The sequence below is a fragment of the Caretta caretta genome, chromosome 1, assembly GCF_965140235.1.
Source record: "Caretta caretta isolate rCarCar2 chromosome 1, rCarCar1.hap1, whole genome shotgun sequence".
Lineage (NCBI taxonomy): Eukaryota > Metazoa > Chordata > Testudines > Cheloniidae > Caretta > Caretta caretta.
Window position 1 is genome coordinate 212,198,759 of NC_134206.1, and position 16,349 is coordinate 212,215,107.

Consider the following 16,349-nt stretch of genomic DNA (forward strand, 5'->3'; position numbering starts at 1 on the left):
GCCTGAGTTCTATTTCCTACTCTGGGAGTGGGTTGATATCTGTCCCTGTTGTTCGGGAGAGGAGTTTTGGTGAATGGGGGTTCATTACATTGGTTTAGTTTAGACTAAAGATCTTGGCTCTGTGGGTAAGGTTGCCACCTGCCCAGGTTTTCACAGGATCGTCCCTTTTTTGAAGTAGGTGGCCTGGGAAATCAGTAAAGGTGCTCAGTAAACACTGCCAGCTGGCCAATTTTGTGGGCTCAGGATCATCCCTGATGTCCTGGTGTTTTGTACCTGAGAGGCAGCCTTGTCCATAGGAAGTTTTTCCTGATATCAATAATATAGAAAGTAAGCAATGCCATCATCATCATAGCTAATCGCTCCCCAAACCACAGCCCAGAGCTGGTGTTATCACTTATCGCAAATAGCTCCTCAGGAGTACAGGCTGTTGACAGAGGGCACTGCGTTAGGCAGCATTTAAATGTTTGTCTAGGCTCCCCACATTCACATGTGGGGCCTTTCCTCAGCTTCCATGTGGTTATATTGTCACCCGTCCAGGCTATGCCCTCCAGCTCTGGCTCAATGTAGGGTGCTAGTGCAGGTGCTGAGAGCCATTGAACCAAACTGTAAACCCTGTACAGGATGGAAACCACTTCAAGTCGACACCCCTAGTTCCAGCACCTCTGGGTACAGCAGTGTTTTGTCTGAGTCCTGGAGGAATCAGGTGCTCTAAGATCATAGACATTTCCCTCCATTTTGTTACTCTGCAGCATTCTACAGCGGCGCTTTGGGGACTGTCAGAGCCAAAGCTCTGGCTGCACGTCAGCCTTTTGGGTGGCGGAACGTATCCCTGCAACAGGGCTCTGAGCTCACACTGCGCTTCGCGTCTCTCCTCGCGCTGCTTCAGCGGGCTGGAGCACATCCCGCAGCGGCCCTACTGCACCAGTGTCACTCAACCAGCCACAGACACGCGACCAATGGCAGAGCGGTGGAGGCGGGACCAGAGAGGGACCCCGATTCCTCCTCTCCCCCAGTGGACAGAACCAATGAAGGGGGGAGGGAGAAGAGAAATGTGTTGTGGGCGTGGCCTGGGGCTCTATGACGTCAGAAACCCGGACGTGGCCTCTCTTGGGAGGGGGGGTACCCTAGAGGGGGAAAAACAGCCCTAGGTGCGGGGAGGCCTGAGCTCCCCGCCGGCAGGTACGAGCCCGACTGAGTGGTGCTCACGCGCAGCTCTGCAGCCTGGGGGCGGGCCCACAGGCGGCGCAGGGGCCCGGGAGCGTCTGCTCTGTCCAGAGCCCTCCCGCCCCGAGCTAAGGCCCTGCCCCGGCCCTTTCTCCTCCCCTGCCCCGCTTGTCCCCACAGCGCTGGTGGGGCCGGGCCGGGCGGCATGGCAGCCGAGGTGAAGGTGACGGGGCAGAGCCAGGAGCAGCTCCTGTTGCTGGCCCGGTCGGCTCGCGGGGCGGCCCTGGTCAGCCTCATCCACCAGGTGCTGGAGGCGCCCGGTATCTACGTCTTCGGGGAGCTGCTGGATCTGCCTAACGTCCGAGAGGTGAGCGCCGGCTCTGCGGGGGCTGTGCTGCAGGGGCTGGCGAGGGCATGGTGCGCTGCCCGGCGGGAGGAGGGCCCCCAGGGCTCGAGTGGTGCAGGCGGAGCTGGGTCAGGTCGCTTCTTGCCAGCCCAGCACAACTGTGAGCCGCTGGTTGGTCGGAATCCCTGGTGTTATCCCGGGAAACTGCAGCTCAGCCTGCTGCCATAGGTGCTGGAGCTAGGGATGCTGGGGGACCTGCCGAACTCCTGGCTGAAAGTGGTTTCCATCCTACACAGGGTTTGGTTCAATGGCTCTCAGCACCCTACCGGTGCAGATGGTTCCAGCACCCCAGCTGCTTCCCGAAATCTGCTCCTGCCGCTTTAGTGGGGTTTGTTTAGTTTCCCTAAACTCTGTGCTTGGGGCTGTGGAGCATGTTAAGCAACTGCCATTCCACCCCTCGTGCAGCTGTGTTTTGGTGGGTAGCTGAATCAGTCACCGTTACCTAGATTGAAAAACACTTGGGGCCTGTTGGCTGGGAAAAAAGCAGGGAAATGGGAGTTGTGTTAGACGTGTCCCACTGTGCCCTGGAACTGGGGATAGGGGTTAGGTTGTAGTGTGCAAAGTTTCATGCTGTTTTTATTGAGTGCTTTTTCTCCCCTGCAGCTGGCTGAAAACGAGTTCTCCTCCGTCTTCCGTCTGCTCACCCTCTTTGCATACGGGACGTATGCTGATTATTTGTGTACGTGTGTCATTCTCTTATAACCCCCATAGCCTAGTGCTCCAGGATGTGGGCCAACACCTGCAGTTGTCTCCTAGGAAGCAGGAAAGGTGGATAGGATTGCCAGCTTTCTAATTGCAGAAAACTTTACACCCCTACCCCTTCTTTGAGGACCCACCCCCTTCATTCCATCCCCCGCCTCCGTCACTTGCTCTCCCCCACCCTTGCTCACTTGCTCATTTTCATTGGGCTGGCTCAGGGGGTTGGGGTGCAGAAGGGGGTGTGGGCTCTGGGGTGGGGCTGGGGATGAGTGGTTTGGGGTGTAGGAGGGGGCTCTGAGCTGGGGCTGAGGGCCTTGGGGTATAGGAGTTAGCTCTGGGCTGACTGGAGACTAAGAGGAAAAGGGGGCGCAAATAGCACAGGGGCTTCAGGTGGGCTAGAAATGCAAAACAGCTCAGTGAAATTTTGGGTATGCATATGCAGAGGCCTCACATTCCAGAGCAGGGAGGGAATAGTTTTTCTCTCTACAGCTCTGGGGAGACCCCACATAGGATACTCCTCAGTACTGGACCCTTCAATCTCAGAAAGATAGTGACATATTGGAGAGGGCTCAAAGAGCTACAGAAATGCTCAGAGGGCAGAAGGGGTCCTGCAAGCACCATAGCTGGTAGATAGAGCATTGGCCTAGAACTCTGAAGATTGGGATTCTGTTCTAGGCTCTGCTACTGGACTTGCTGTGTGACCTCAGGCAAGTCACTCTTCCTGTGTTGTGTCCCTTCCTACTCTTTATTTATCTTGTTTATCTAGACTGGAAGTTCATTGTGACAGAAACTGTCTCTTACTATGTTTGTGTGTAGTGGCTCGCACAATGCGAGCCTATCTTGTTCGGGGTTCTAGATGCTACTGGAATACAAATAACACAGGGTTGAGTTCTGGGCAGAGATTCCAAGAGTTCAATCCTTGCATTTGACTTCCTGGCTGTGGTGAGGTGAGGAGCGGTGGGGGTGTGTGTGGGGTGGTTATGAGAACCATCTGCTGGTGGTTTGGGGTGTGGACCTTGTGGAGGAGAGGGGATTATTTAGGGATCACCAGAGGAGTAAGGAGCAGGACTAAGGCAAGGGGAAGGAGCTCAGGAACACTTCCTCCATGCTGAGGGGTGTGAGCACTTTAGGAGATGCCTTGCCAAGAAAAGGGTACATTAGAAGCTTTGAGGAATGGATGTCGGGCAAAGGACCTTGGGCCAGGGTGAGATGGGACATCTCCAGCTCTAACATCATGCTCTTTTCCCTGAGAGCAGCCGAAGCTGGAAACCTCCCTCCATTGAGCAAGGCTCAGAAGAACAAGCTGAGACACCTGTCGGTGGTCACTCTGGCTGCCAAGATCAAGGTAATGGCTTCGTTCCCCCATACACACCCCTTCCTGTTGGGATCACCCCATACTAACTACCTGTGCTTTCCCCACAGTGCATCCCCTATGCAGTGCTGCTGGAACAGTTGCAGCTGAAGAATGTGCGGCAGCTGGAGGACTTGGTGATTGAGGCTGTGTATGCAGACGTGCTGCGTGGGAGCCTGGACCAGCGTAATCAGCGTCTTGAGGTCGATTACAGCATCGGGCGAGACATCCGCAGGGAAGAGCTAAGCACCATCACCCGCACATTGCAGGAGTGGTGAGGAGGAAGCCCCCAAGGCCAGCCCCCTCCATACCCCCCCCCGACTATAGGAGTGGTGATGAGCCTCTCCTAAGCCCTCTGCATGATGTCGGAGTGGTGAGCAGGTGCACACCCTGACACACTGAAGGAGTGATGAGGAAACATCTTCTAACCCCCACACGTGTTACAGATGAGATGCTCACACACCCCCATGTTGCAGGAGTGAAGAGATTTCAAACTCCTGGAGTCACTGCAACACCCCTCATTGCCCACATGCTGCAGGAATTCTGACAACCACAGTCTCAGGCAGCCCACAAAATATCTGATTTCCGCAGGTAGTGAGGAGACCTCTCCAGATATGGGGGAGAATCTTCCAGGTTCTCCTGTGTGCCGCTGGAAGAGCGTAGGGGGGCTGTAACCTTCTCAAAGCCCCTGTTGGTGACAAGAGGTTCCTCCCAGTTTACTTTGAAATTTACTGGGCTAAATCTGCCCTCGAACCCTGAGCTCCCCACATCCCTTCAGTGATTCTGTCAACCCTCCTAGCCCTGCCATCATTCCCACTGCAGCCTGCCTTCCTCCCTCCAGTTTTCCTTACTGGGGGCTTACTGCTCCTATGCCCTTCCTTAGTGGGTGCATTCATCTCTTCCTAGACACTTGTTGATGTCCCCAAGGTGTAGCTACATGGGGGCAGAGTACCTGTGCCGCCCCCTATTTCCCCACTGCAGTGCCTTTGTATGCAACTGTCCAACCTGCTCAGCTTGGTCTCTCCTCCACAGGTGCCTGGGCTGTGAGGTTGTCCTGTCAGGGATTGAGGAGCAGGTTAGCCGAGCCAACCAACACAAAGAGCAACAGCTGGGCCTAAAGCAGCAAATAGAGAGTGAGGTGAGTGTGCCGATGCAGAACAGCCAGTTCCCCTGATCTGGGGCTGGATTGGAGTCAGTGCCTCACAGATGAAAGGCCTTATATTCCATATCTGAGCCAGCCCTGATCTGCCATACCCCTTCATTAAGGCTGCAAGTTTGTCATGGAAGTCACGGTTTCTGTGACCTCCATGACTTCTGCAGTGGCCAGTGTGCCTGGCTCAGGGGGCAGCTCAGGCAGTCACATCGGCCACTGCTGGGGCAGTCTCAGGCCACTGCACCCTTCCCACTCCACCCAAGCAGTAGCAGAGTTTGGGTGTGGGAGGAGGCAGGGGGTTGGGGCACAGGACAGGGTGAGGCAGGCTTTGGGTGGTGCTTACCTGCTGGGCTTCCTGGAAGCAGCGACATCCCCCTCACTCTGCTGCTAGGTGGAGGAGTGGCCAGGCAGCTCTGTGTGCTACCTCCTCCTGCAGGCAGTGCCCCGCAGCTCCCCTTGGCCAGCAGGGGTCCTGGGCCACTGGCTGCCACCCACCTCCTAGCACCTGGGCCGCCCTCCCACGGTGCCCCTAGGCACCCCCCCCCACCCCTACCCCCCAAGTGTTAGTCCGGGGTATATAGTAAAAGTTATGGACAGGTCACAGGCCATGAATTTTTGCTTACTGCCCGTGAGCTGTCCGTGACTTTTTTACTAAAAATACCAGTGACTAAAACATAGCCTTACTCTTCATCAGGACTCTCTGGAAGTTCAGGCCTGAGGAGGGTCATTGTGCAGCGAGACGCCACCCCATAATACAAAGCTCTCAAGGGATGCTATGATATTTCTCTTTAGATTGACCTGTATTGCAAACTTAACTCTAGTTTAACATGGCTTTTTCTTTGAGAATGTCCTTTGTTCTTGCTTTCCAACCCTGGCAGGTGGCAAATCTGAAGAAGACAATTAAAGTGACGACAGCAGCAGCTGCAGCAGCCACATCCCAGGATCCAGAGCAGCATCTGACAGAGCTCAGGGAGCCAGCTCCTGGCACCAACCAGCGCCAGGCCAGCAAGAAAGCTTCTAAGGCCAAAGGGTGAGGAGCAGCCGCAGCTGAGCATGACCCCTCTCCATGTGTATTTGGGGGGGGAGTCTCTGGGGCCTTTGTTTCAGGGCGATAACTCTTCCTTCACACGCATACTATGGCAGGCTTAGTGCCAGCGGAGCTCTGCACCCCAGTCATCCGGAGTGAATCTCTGAGATCCTCGATTGGAGGCAATACACCTCCTTTGTGGTGGCACCCATCCCCAGCTGAGAATCACAGCCACTTCTTCTCATGTGCCTTGGGCAAGGAGGTGGGGTGAGTCCATGGGCCTCTTGCTCCGTTCTGAGACTTTGTTTCTTTCTCTGCAGGCTCCGGGGCAGCGCAAAGATCTGGTCTAAATCAAACTAGCTGGATCTCTGAACTCCTGGGAGGGTGAGAGGGAGAAAGCAGGGTTAAAAAGCAGGTGTCCTGAGTGTGACACTTCTCTGCTCATCCCCAGCATCTGTCTGTCCAGCTAGTTCTTCTGCACGTTTGTTCTTTCCCATCTGCTCTGTGCATCTCTCTCTCCTCCATCCCCTAGCAATCTCTCCCACTCCTCCATTGTCATCTCTTACCACCTCAGCTCTTCTGTTTCTCGTCTCTCTTGCCCTGTCCTTTGACAGGTAAATTTAAAGAGCCATAGGACTAACTCCGTTTCAGTCACCTTAGCGCCAGAATATCATGGAAGCCTGGAAGGAACTTGCACTGGTGCTCAGCAGCCATTTTGGCTCTGTGGGATCCTGGAACAATTTTGCTCCAAAGTTTAGCTGCCATCCTGATTTTGTTCTTTGTTTTGCTGGGTGGGGATCGGTGTTTTTGTGGGGGATTGTTTAAAAATATAAATCTTATATATAAAATATATCTGTGCACATATCTATATAAACTTTTCCTCCTGAGGTGTTGTCTCACGATGTTGGGGGAAGTTTGATGCAGATGCCTGAAATCCCAAAGCAGCCAATGGTAGTGGAGAGACCCCATCTCTGCCAATAGGAGGTGGTCAAGGGACCCAACTGGAATTTGTTTTCCATCCAGTGCAAGAAAAGGAGAGAGGCTAGAAAGCCTTGGGGGATATGCGGTGGGGATAGGGTGTCAGAGAGGCCCTTGCCTCTTGTTCCACAGCTGAGGTGCAGTGCACTTATTCAGCAGGGTGTGAGAGTCACACTCATCCATGGCTGTAAAATCAGCAGTGCTCCTGTTTCTGCAGATATAACTGAGGATGAGGAAGAGAACATTCTCTTTCGTGGATGCCATAGACTGACCTTGGAAACAGGGAAGGATTAATAGATTAGTAATTTATTCTCACCTGCATAACAGGAAATAGGATTTCTGCATGCGATTCCTGCATCAAGTCGGTAACTTCTGGTGAAGCTAAACCATATTAACTGCACCGAAACTTTAACATACAGTTGAAGTTTCCCAGCAGTCTCATATGCCCTTCCCGAATGTCTAGTCAAGCCATATCGTACCTTTGAAAACCAGGAAATAGTGTGTATCTTAACTCTTCATCTCTGCAACCGTCCCTGATATCTATCCCCGCCGCAGAGCTGGCAATAGCCACTGGGAATATTTCAGAAAGGGTGTGTGCGTGTGCGTGTGTGCCTGTATCATAATAAACAGCCATGAAGGACTATGAGAAGGTGCCATTGTTTATGTTGTGTTCTAATGGCCTGAACTCCATCATTTAGCTGTATGTACACAAACTGACTTTACTGTGCCAGGTGTAGCCATATTGAATAACAGAGGGATTAGTTGGAGCACACTGGCAGAGCTGTCACTGTGATATGAGGAGAGGTGCGACATGAGGCTTGAGAGGTCAGGTATTTCTCATTTCAGCACTGAGTTCTGCAGGTTGTCAGCAGTGATGTGCAGGGACCTACTTGCCATGGGGATTGTCAGTGGCCTGATGGCCCTACATGACTGTGGTCTCCAGGCCTTAGACAGGGGAAAGTGAAGGCAATGTCTCAGGAGCCCTTGGGATAAGGGTGAAGAGCTGGTAACTTTTATCAAGCCTTGGGTGGTTTGTGTGGAGTAGGCTCAATGTTTGAGTGTAGGCCAGGGGTAGGTAGCTCCTGTTTGCTCTGCCTGGCCTAAACCTGAGCTCTGCCTTAGCAAACAGAAGATGTTAGACGTTTTCCTACAGTGCCACATGCTCTGTTCTCAAAGTGCCCTTACAGAAAACTAGACAGTGTGGCAGTATGTGCATTGAAGGATGCCCCAACATGCCAACAAGGACAGCACAGTTAAGATTGTTGTTTCCTGGCTTTCAGAGGTTTGAGTGTAGCCAAACTCCATGTTTTGGAAGCGTGCGAGACATAAGCAGACAATCTTAACTCTGCATTAATGAAGTTGTACAGCAGTGAATTTCCTTGGGTTTTGGTTTGCTTCATTTGTCAGCACCCTGTGTACCACAACTCTGCTCTCCCCCTCCACTGCTTCTGGCTCCCTAGTAATGAGTAATCCAGCTGTAGAAAGTACTGGGTGCACATTAGTCTTGTCACTGCCCCAGCATCGTATCCTAGTCTCCCATCTCTGCGTGTTCGGCACAACCTGGTCCTCCCAGCTCAGCCTTCCTCCCCAAAGTTTGGGGAGCCAGACAGAGGATGCAGGGATTAACATGGAGTCAGGGGGAGCATGTTTTGAAGAGGGACAGAAACAGGGAGATATGGATTGGGGGGGGAGGGGCACTGAATCCCCCCACCCACACATGATCCCACCTGCACTGTTCTGACCTCCCCTTTCCCCCTAGAAGCAGCAGCAAGGCGAAGGGTGAGCCTGGTGTGGAGAGCAGGGCTGGGTTCCTTCACTGGTCACTGCAGGGGAAGGTACTCAACTGCTTCCCCCTTTCCTCCCACAGTTTTGCTCTGTCAGCACTTCTGAGCTCTCAGGGAGCAAAGGTCCCTTTTGAGGATTATCTCTTATTTGGTGAGATCTTAGGAAAAAACTAAGAAACTCAGTTCTGCATCTAACCAGTCATCATCAAACTGGATCTTGATTATTGTGTGTGGATGATTTATAGATTCCAAGGCCAGCAGGGACCCTTGGATCATCTGATCTGACCTGTAGATCACAGGCCGTAGGATTTTACCCAGTTACCCCTCCAGTTAGTCAAATAACTTACGTTTGGCTAGAGCATATTTTCTCAGTTGTGGGATTTTGATCCTTTTTGCTAAAAGGAGTATGCTGGCCCTGCACTAGGGCTGTACCCTAGCATGGAAAGGGGGCAAAGCTCATCTATTCCCTCACCTTTCCATCACCTGCTTCCCTTCGTGTACCCTAGTGCTGCACCAAAGGAAGCTATAAGAATCTGAAAATATGAGCAGCTCATTGAAGTGGAGGTCTCTGTATCAGGAACTGCTTGACCCAATGACTCACCAACTTGCATCCTTTTGATCACACTGAGTTCCCTTGTTCAGAAGATGAGTCATGATTACTTTACCCTAACCAGTTCCTTCTTCCTTGTCGTTAATGACAATACTTCCCAAGTAAAATATGCATATGTGCAGTAGAGCACTTTGAAATATTTCTCTTAAACCAGCAATGTTGGTCTTGGAGCAAATCTTCCAATAGGAGCCCCTGCAGAAGACAGGCAGGCAGCAAGGAACATGTACAGAACACATTCTTTGAAAGCCTGAAGTCATAGTACATGGGTGTAGTTCAGATTCAACAGCCACAGCACATCACCTTGTGCCCCCCAGTTAGTATGAAAACAATCTCTGTACAAACCTTCTGACTTTCCACTCAACCCATGTCTTGCTGCACAAACTGCATGCCAATTTAGCTCAAGCCAACCTGAAGCTCCCAAGTTAATCCTCAATAACCTTTTCAATGTTACTTCTCCAAAGGAGCAACAGGGACCTTGCACTAGCTGAGATTGCACCTGCTGGGGATTTATCAGTTTTGAGAGGAAGGATTAGAGATACAGCTTGAGCCAGAGTTGTGTACAAAAAAAGTTAGAAGAACCAGGTGATTTTTGTAAACACAGTTGGGGGGGCGGGGGGCTGTATTACAGGAACCCTTTTCTCAGATGTCCCCAAATTAGGACAGCTAGCCTTATCCTGCACCCTTGTAATCTGATTCAATGTGTCAATTTTACAGTATTTAGAAAAGTCCTCTTTCAAATGGTTACATGACTTGTAAGCTTAAAACTGTAGCAATGCGGCTCCCCAATAATCTTTTAGAAAGCCATCCCATCTTGTGATTTCAAGATAAGTGATGAAGAATTCACCAACGCCATCTCTGAGGGTACATCTATGCTGACAAGTTAATCTGGGCTCTTACCCTGGTTTTAATCCTCTGCTGCCCTATACCAAAAACCTTTTTCACAGATTTGGAGGTGCTTTAGCTGGGGTTGTGAGTTAGTGCCCGGACTTTGATTTAATTTGGTCTGGAACCCACGCGCATGGCAGTGAGAACACACAGGTTAACTGACTTGAATCTAATTCTTCCTAAGGACGAACAAGTCAGCCTCCAATTAACGGGGAAGGAGTCATAGAGCATCCATAGGTGCCAACTTTTCCTGGTGCTGGTGGGTGCTCGACTCCACCCTGGCCCTGCCCTGACTCCACCTCTGCACTGCCCCCATTCCAACCCCCGCCCCCAAGTCCCCCCGCCCCCAAGTCCCCACCCCAACTCTGCCCCCTCCCTGCCCCTATTGGACTTCTTCCCCAAATCCCCACCCTGGCCCTGCCTCCTCCTCACCTCCTCCCCTGAGCACACTGTTACCACTCCTCCCCCCTCCCTCCTACAGCTTGTTAAGCTATGAAACAGCTGTTTCGCGGCAGCAAGCTCTGGGAGGAGAAGTGCGGATGTGGCATGCTCAGAGGCAGAGGTGAGCTGGGGTGGGGGAGGCAGGGCAGGGAGCTTGGCTGCCGGTGGATGCAGAGCACTCACCAATTTTTCCCCATGGGTGCTCCAGCCCTGGAGCACTCACAGAGTCAGTACCTATGAGAGCATCTCAACACAAAGAGCCTTGGGCTATTATGTCCCTTGTCACAAGCAAGTGAGTGCAGCACCAGTCAGGATGCAGTAGTTCAGGTAGGGATTTGCAGTGTGGCTTCTCATACCCAGGACAGGCTAACCAGGTGCTAATCACCCTGGCCATCTCTGCAGGCAAGCGTACCCTAAGAGGAGTGAACTACCCCATTCATCTCAATGGGTGTTCACCTCTCCACTCCCCCACACTGCGGTATTCTTGTTGGATGCATGCAGCATGTTTGCTCAGACCCAATCTGTCATGCCTAGTGCTGTCCAGCAGTTCAGTGAATCTGCCCCAGCACAGAACTGATTTGTCCTTCCTGGGACTCATGCACTAGCCTCTCCTGTGTCATTTTCAGTATAGCAATAAGTCAAGTCCATATCAGCCTAGCGCCACACCACTGTACCAGATGTTCTGGTCACAATACTATGTACCAAATTGTTGCAGGAAGGGACTCTGGCAGACAAGTAGGTGGCATTAAGGGTAACCTTGTGGGGTGCCAAACTTCCTCAAAATTGTACCCACCCACATCACATTCCCAGAAGAACTCCTTGGTGGCCCTGGATACCAAACGTGAGGCATAGCACAGAAATCTCCCAAGAAAATAATTCAAATTCCTGGTCCTTAGACTTGGAATGCCTGCTCCCCTAAACTACCAGGCAAGTGCATTACTGAGGCCTTGTCTACAGTAATGCACAGTAGGGGGAATGGGGGAAAATTGACTGATATAGCTTTTCTGAAATAAACTATTTCATTGAAGCTCTTACAGTATAAATTAACTATCCAAGAATAACTCCCTTGTGTGGGGACACTATTCTGGAAGAATATGATTTTATTCTGGAATAACTACTCCACTTCCCCAAATCACTTTTATTTCAGAATAGACTATCCACATGGATTCCAGAATAGCTGTGCCGGTGAATTACCTTGCATAGCCAATCCTTGATGTGTCATACATAAAAGAGTTTGGGAGTTGTCTGTAGAACTGGGAAGAGGTGCTAAATCATTTGTAGTGCAAAAAAATATTGAAATACTGGGTTTCCAAACTTGAGCTTGGTACCACTGAATAGCTGAGCTCCAGGCCATCCAGTGATATAAATTTTATGAGGGTCAGAGCCATACTTTTCCCTTTGCTCTGTGCAAAAGAGTTGTAAGAATGTGAAAATTTGAAAAGCATCTCACTCTGGGGATATATAAGAAACTGGAGCAATGGTCTGAAGTAAATAGGATGGAATTCAATAAGTACAAATGCAAAGTCCTCCACTTAGGAAGGAACAATCAGTTGCACACGTACAAAATGGTAAATGACTGTCTAGGAAGGAGTACTGCAGAAAGGGATCTTAGGGGGTCATAGTGGATCACAGCTAAATATGAGTCAACAGCGTAACACTATTGCAAAAAAAGGGAAAATCATTCTGGGATGTATTAGCAGGAGTGTTGTAAGCAAGATGCAAGAAGTAACTTTTCTGCGCTACTCCATACTGATTCAGCTTCAAATGGAGTAGTGTGACCAGTTCTGGATGCCACATTTCAGAGAAAGTCCAGAGAAGAGCAACAAAAAAGATTAAAGGTCTAGAAAACAGGACCCTCCCTGGACCAATTGTCTTCAAATTTGCATCACTAACTCTGCACCTAACCCTGGTGAGGCAAAGCAATTTTCAAAACAATCTGAATAAGTGTGTAGAATTTAGAGAGTATTTTGAAATTTCAGCTCTTAAACAAAAAGCTCTGCTCAACATTTAAAATGGTTCACTAATAAGAATGGGGTGGGCAACCTTTTTGGCGCGAGGGCCACATCTGGGTATGGAAATTGTATGGTGGGCCATAAATGCTCATGAAATTGGGGGTTGGAGGGCAGAAGGGCTCCTGCTGGGGGTGCGGGCTCGGGGGTGGGGCTGGCGAGGGTTTGGAGGTGCAGGAGGGTGCTCCAGGCTGGGACCGAAGGGTTCAGAGGGCAGGAGGGGAATCAGGGCTGGGGCAGGGGGTTGGAGTGTGGGAGGAGTTCAGGGGGGCAGGCTCCAGGCGGCGCTTACCTCAATCAGCTCCCAGAAACAGCGGCATGCCCCCCCCCTGGCTCCTACATGAAGGTGCGGCCAGGTGGCTCTGCGTGCTGCCCTGCCCACAGGCGCCACCCCTGCAGCTCCCATTATTTGCAGTTCCCAGCCAATGGGAGCTGTGGAGGCAGCGCTTGGGGCAGGGGCAGCGTGTGGAGCCTTCTGGCTGCCCCTATGCATAGGAGCCGGAGGGGGGGACATGCCGCTGCTTCCGGGAGCCATGTGGAGTGGGGCTGACCCTGCTCCCCAGCTGGAGCGCCACAGCAGCGCAAGCCCCGGACCCCACTTCCCAGCGGGAGCTCAAGGGCCGGATGTGGCCCCCGGGCTGTAGTTTGCCCACCACTGAATAAGAACAATAATACTACCTTTACTTGGTGAAAAACATGCAAAAACAGGCCCTCAACCTGAGAATAAGAATGCATACACCAACTGTTCTCAGAATTCTGCCAAGAAAAGCACTTGAACTCATGATCTTAGGTGGTGCACAGGTTTAAGGACTACTACATAGGCTCTTAAGACATCCAGGTTTCACTACAGAGTTTCTATAGGTCCAGGCACCCAGGTGTGGGAACCCAGATTAGACAAACCAGGAAAAGAGATTCTATACTGCTAAGTTGTGGAACCCCTCTCTGCTGACAGCCATTTCTGGAGCAGGACCACAAACATGGTGTGATGTTATCTGATTAAAATATGACCATACAGATCATTGTTGCAACCATTATTATATATTTGCAACAACTCTTGTACAAAACATGGCATGTAAGATGTCTGAAAAGGTTATGATTTGCTGAATATGATTATGCTATTTGTGTGCATGCATCATTTTTGTATTTGAAGTTATGAGCATTGGCTCCATATCTGTATTTCAAATATGTTTGCTCCTGGGGTAACACCCACAAGGTAGTTAGCCAGCACATCTTGGAGGGACTATTCAAATTGAGTGGCCCATCAAAAGGACACTTAACTCACAATGGACCATGGAAGACACCCATTTACACTGAATGGACTGTCCTGCAAACATGCTGTCTGAAATATAGATAATGGTTTCTTGCAATGACTATGCAAAATCGGACATGTAACTTGTCCATGTGACTCCAACCACCATCTTGTTACTGTACATTTCCACAGTAAGAACAGTGGGATTCTCTCCATGTGGCAGAAGATATAAAAGGCCCTGGAAACACCTCCATTTTGCCTCTATCCTGCTCCAGCCTCTTTCCTGCCCAAACCTATACTAATGGGAGCATTTTAACCAATGGACTGAGGACCTTCCAATTATTTGGAAGCAGCCAGACACTTGATTTAAGCCAGCAGTTTACTCCATCATTCCAAGAACTTTGCATTTGTTGTATGTATTTAATTCCTTTAGCCAATTTTAACTCTCACCTTTCGTTCTTTTTATAAATAAACTTTTAGATTTTAGATACTAAAGGATTGGCATCAGCGTGACTTTGGGTAAGATCTAAGTTATACATTGACCTGGGTGTGTGGCTGGTCTTTGGGATCAGAAGAACATTTTATTTGAAGAAATTGATTTTAAAGAACCACTCATCTCTAAATCCAGTGTTTTTGGTGGTGACATAAGAACTGGAATCATAGAATCATAGAATATCAGGGTTGGAAGGGACCCCAGAAGGTCATCTAGTCCAACCCCCTGCTCGAAGCAGGACCAATTCCCAGTTAAATCATCCCAGCCAGGGCTTTGTCAAGCCTGACCTTAAAAACCTCTAAGGAAGGAGATTCTACCACCTCCCTAGGTAACGCATTCCAGTGTTTCACCACCCTCTTAGTGAAAAAGTTTTTCCTAATATCCAATCTAAACCTCCCCCACTGCAACTTGAGACCATTACTCCTCGTTCTGTCATCTGATACCATTGAGAACAGTCTAGAGCCATCCTCTTTGGAACCCCCTTTCAGGTAGTTGAAAGCAGCTATCAAATCCCCCCTCATTCTTCTCTTCTGCAGGCTAAACAATCCCAGCTCCCTCAGCCTCTCCTCATAAGTCATGTGTTCTAGACCCCTAATCATTTTTGTTGCCCTTCGCTGGACTCTCTCCAATTTGTCCACATCCTTAGGAATGCCTAAGGAAACTGCTTTTATGACTTGTTAGCCAGTTTGGTGAAACAGAAGTTTACTTCTTCAAGTGCTGACTCTGTGGGTGCTCCACTCCAGGTGATGGTGTGTCCCGGCGCCGTTGATCGGAGATCTTTGGTAGCAGTGCCTGGTCGGGACACACGCACCCATTGTTAGAGTCTGCCTGAGCGTGTGCGCGCGCCCCGCATCCCCCTCAGTTCCTTCTCAACCGTCCTCAGCTGAAGATGGGACTAGGGGCAGTGCTAACCTCCTCCCTGGTCATTGAAGGAAATAAGTAGAAAGAAATAGAAATAGTTAGCTAGATATATCCCTGTTCTCTCCCTTCCTTCAGAATAGTCGTTAGTTTAAAACAAAAAAACCCTTTTCTCTCACGTTCGTCTCCCTTTGAAACTTCCCCCGGGGCAATCCTACTTCCATGATGCTGAGGTCCCCGGGCTTTAAGAAATGCAGCCTCCTGCAAGGATCCTATGCCACGGTCCGATGGGCACTCGCTCTGTGTGAAATGCCTCGGCAAGACACACGTCCCTGCCAAGTGTCTCCACTGCACAAACTTGAAAACTAGGGCTCGTCATGACAGAGACTTGCGCTAAAAATGATCCGAATTGAGAAAGCTCTGCAGCTGCCTTTGGAGATGGGCAGTAAACTCTCTCCCTCACGCTCCCCTGCCAAGTCAGAACCAACCGGGAGCACGGCTTCACCCTCTCAGGCGAAGAGACAGGAAGCCCCAATGTCTCCATGCAGAGACGTTCAAAAGGGTAAAGTGTGTCCTGCAAGATCTTTACCCTCAGTGTTGACAGCGCCAAGAGCAGGCACCTCTGACCGCCCCAGCACCTCAGCCATGGTTCATGCAGGGTGCAAGAGCAGGGACATGACTTCCCACAGCAGGAAGCTCTCCTCGGCACCAGTCCCACCGGCACCAACGATGGAGCCGGTGCCAGCAGCGCGTTCCACCCTGGTGCCAACAAGAACATCGGTACCGAGCCTGCTCATTACCCCCGCAGCAGACGTGGAACCCCTGCAGGACGCCTACAAATGTCCTGCGGCTCCTGCTAAAGCTAAACAAAAGTCACTGCGGGCTGCCGCTCACACTCAGCGCTCCTTAGCGCTGCAGCCCAGGGACCAGCAACAATTTCTGCATCAGGATGATATCTCCGTGGCCCCTGAGCCTGACTCTCCGCTCCTGAACACAGAGCGCTCACTGTTTGAACAACCGCTCTCGCCACCCGACCTGGCTACCTTCAATGACAGCAAGAACAATATGCAGCAGCAGGCGGAGTTCTCCCCGCCTGATTCTCCTCCTCCACCGGAGCCATATGTGCCTCAAGGCACAGCATCACACAAGAACCAGCCTCAGTTTCCCTACTTTGTCCCCGCATGGGCGGGGCCCCACTTTTCCTACCCTGTGCCCTGGCCTCAGTGGTACTCTTGGTCGGCT

At 50.9% G+C, this 16,349-nt stretch overlaps 1 protein-coding gene across 2 annotated transcripts; it reads left to right on the top strand.

Moving 5' to 3' along the window:
• Positions 1-1,088: 1,088 nt before the first annotated feature.
• COPS7A (COP9 signalosome subunit 7A) lies at positions 1,089-7,427 on the top strand. Of its 2 annotated transcripts, none has more exons than XM_048820675.2 (7): positions 1,089-1,531; positions 2,174-2,249; positions 3,526-3,614; positions 3,692-3,894; positions 4,653-4,758; positions 5,652-5,803; positions 5,917-6,114. In XM_048820675.2, the coding sequence occupies exons 1-7, from the start codon at positions 1,370-1,372 to the stop codon at positions 5,957-5,959; spliced, it is 831 nt and encodes a 276-aa protein (XP_048676632.1). In that variant the 5' UTR covers positions 1,089-1,369; the 3' UTR covers positions 5,960-6,114. The 2 variants fall into 2 exon arrangements, with proteins under 2 accessions (XP_048676632.1, XP_048676642.1); XM_048820685.2 differs by lacking the exon at positions 5,917-6,114 and adding an exon at positions 6,121-7,427 and having other exon boundaries at positions 1,090-1,531.
• Positions 7,428-16,349: the final 8,922 nt, after the last annotated feature.

Bases quoted from the DNA above. Each gene is read 5' to 3' on its own strand.
- COPS7A (XM_048820675.2), top strand. From the start codon at position 1,370: ATGGCAGCCGAGGTGAAGGTGACGGGGCAGAGCCAGGAGCAGCTCCTG. The intron at 3,615-3,691 runs GTAATGGCTTCG...CTTTCCCCACAG, and splicing joins CTCTGGCTGCCAAGATCAAG to TGCATCCCCTATGCAGTGCT. The intron at 4,759-5,651 runs GTGAGTGTGCCG...CAACCCTGGCAG, and splicing joins AGCAGCAAATAGAGAGTGAG to GTGGCAAATCTGAAGAAGAC.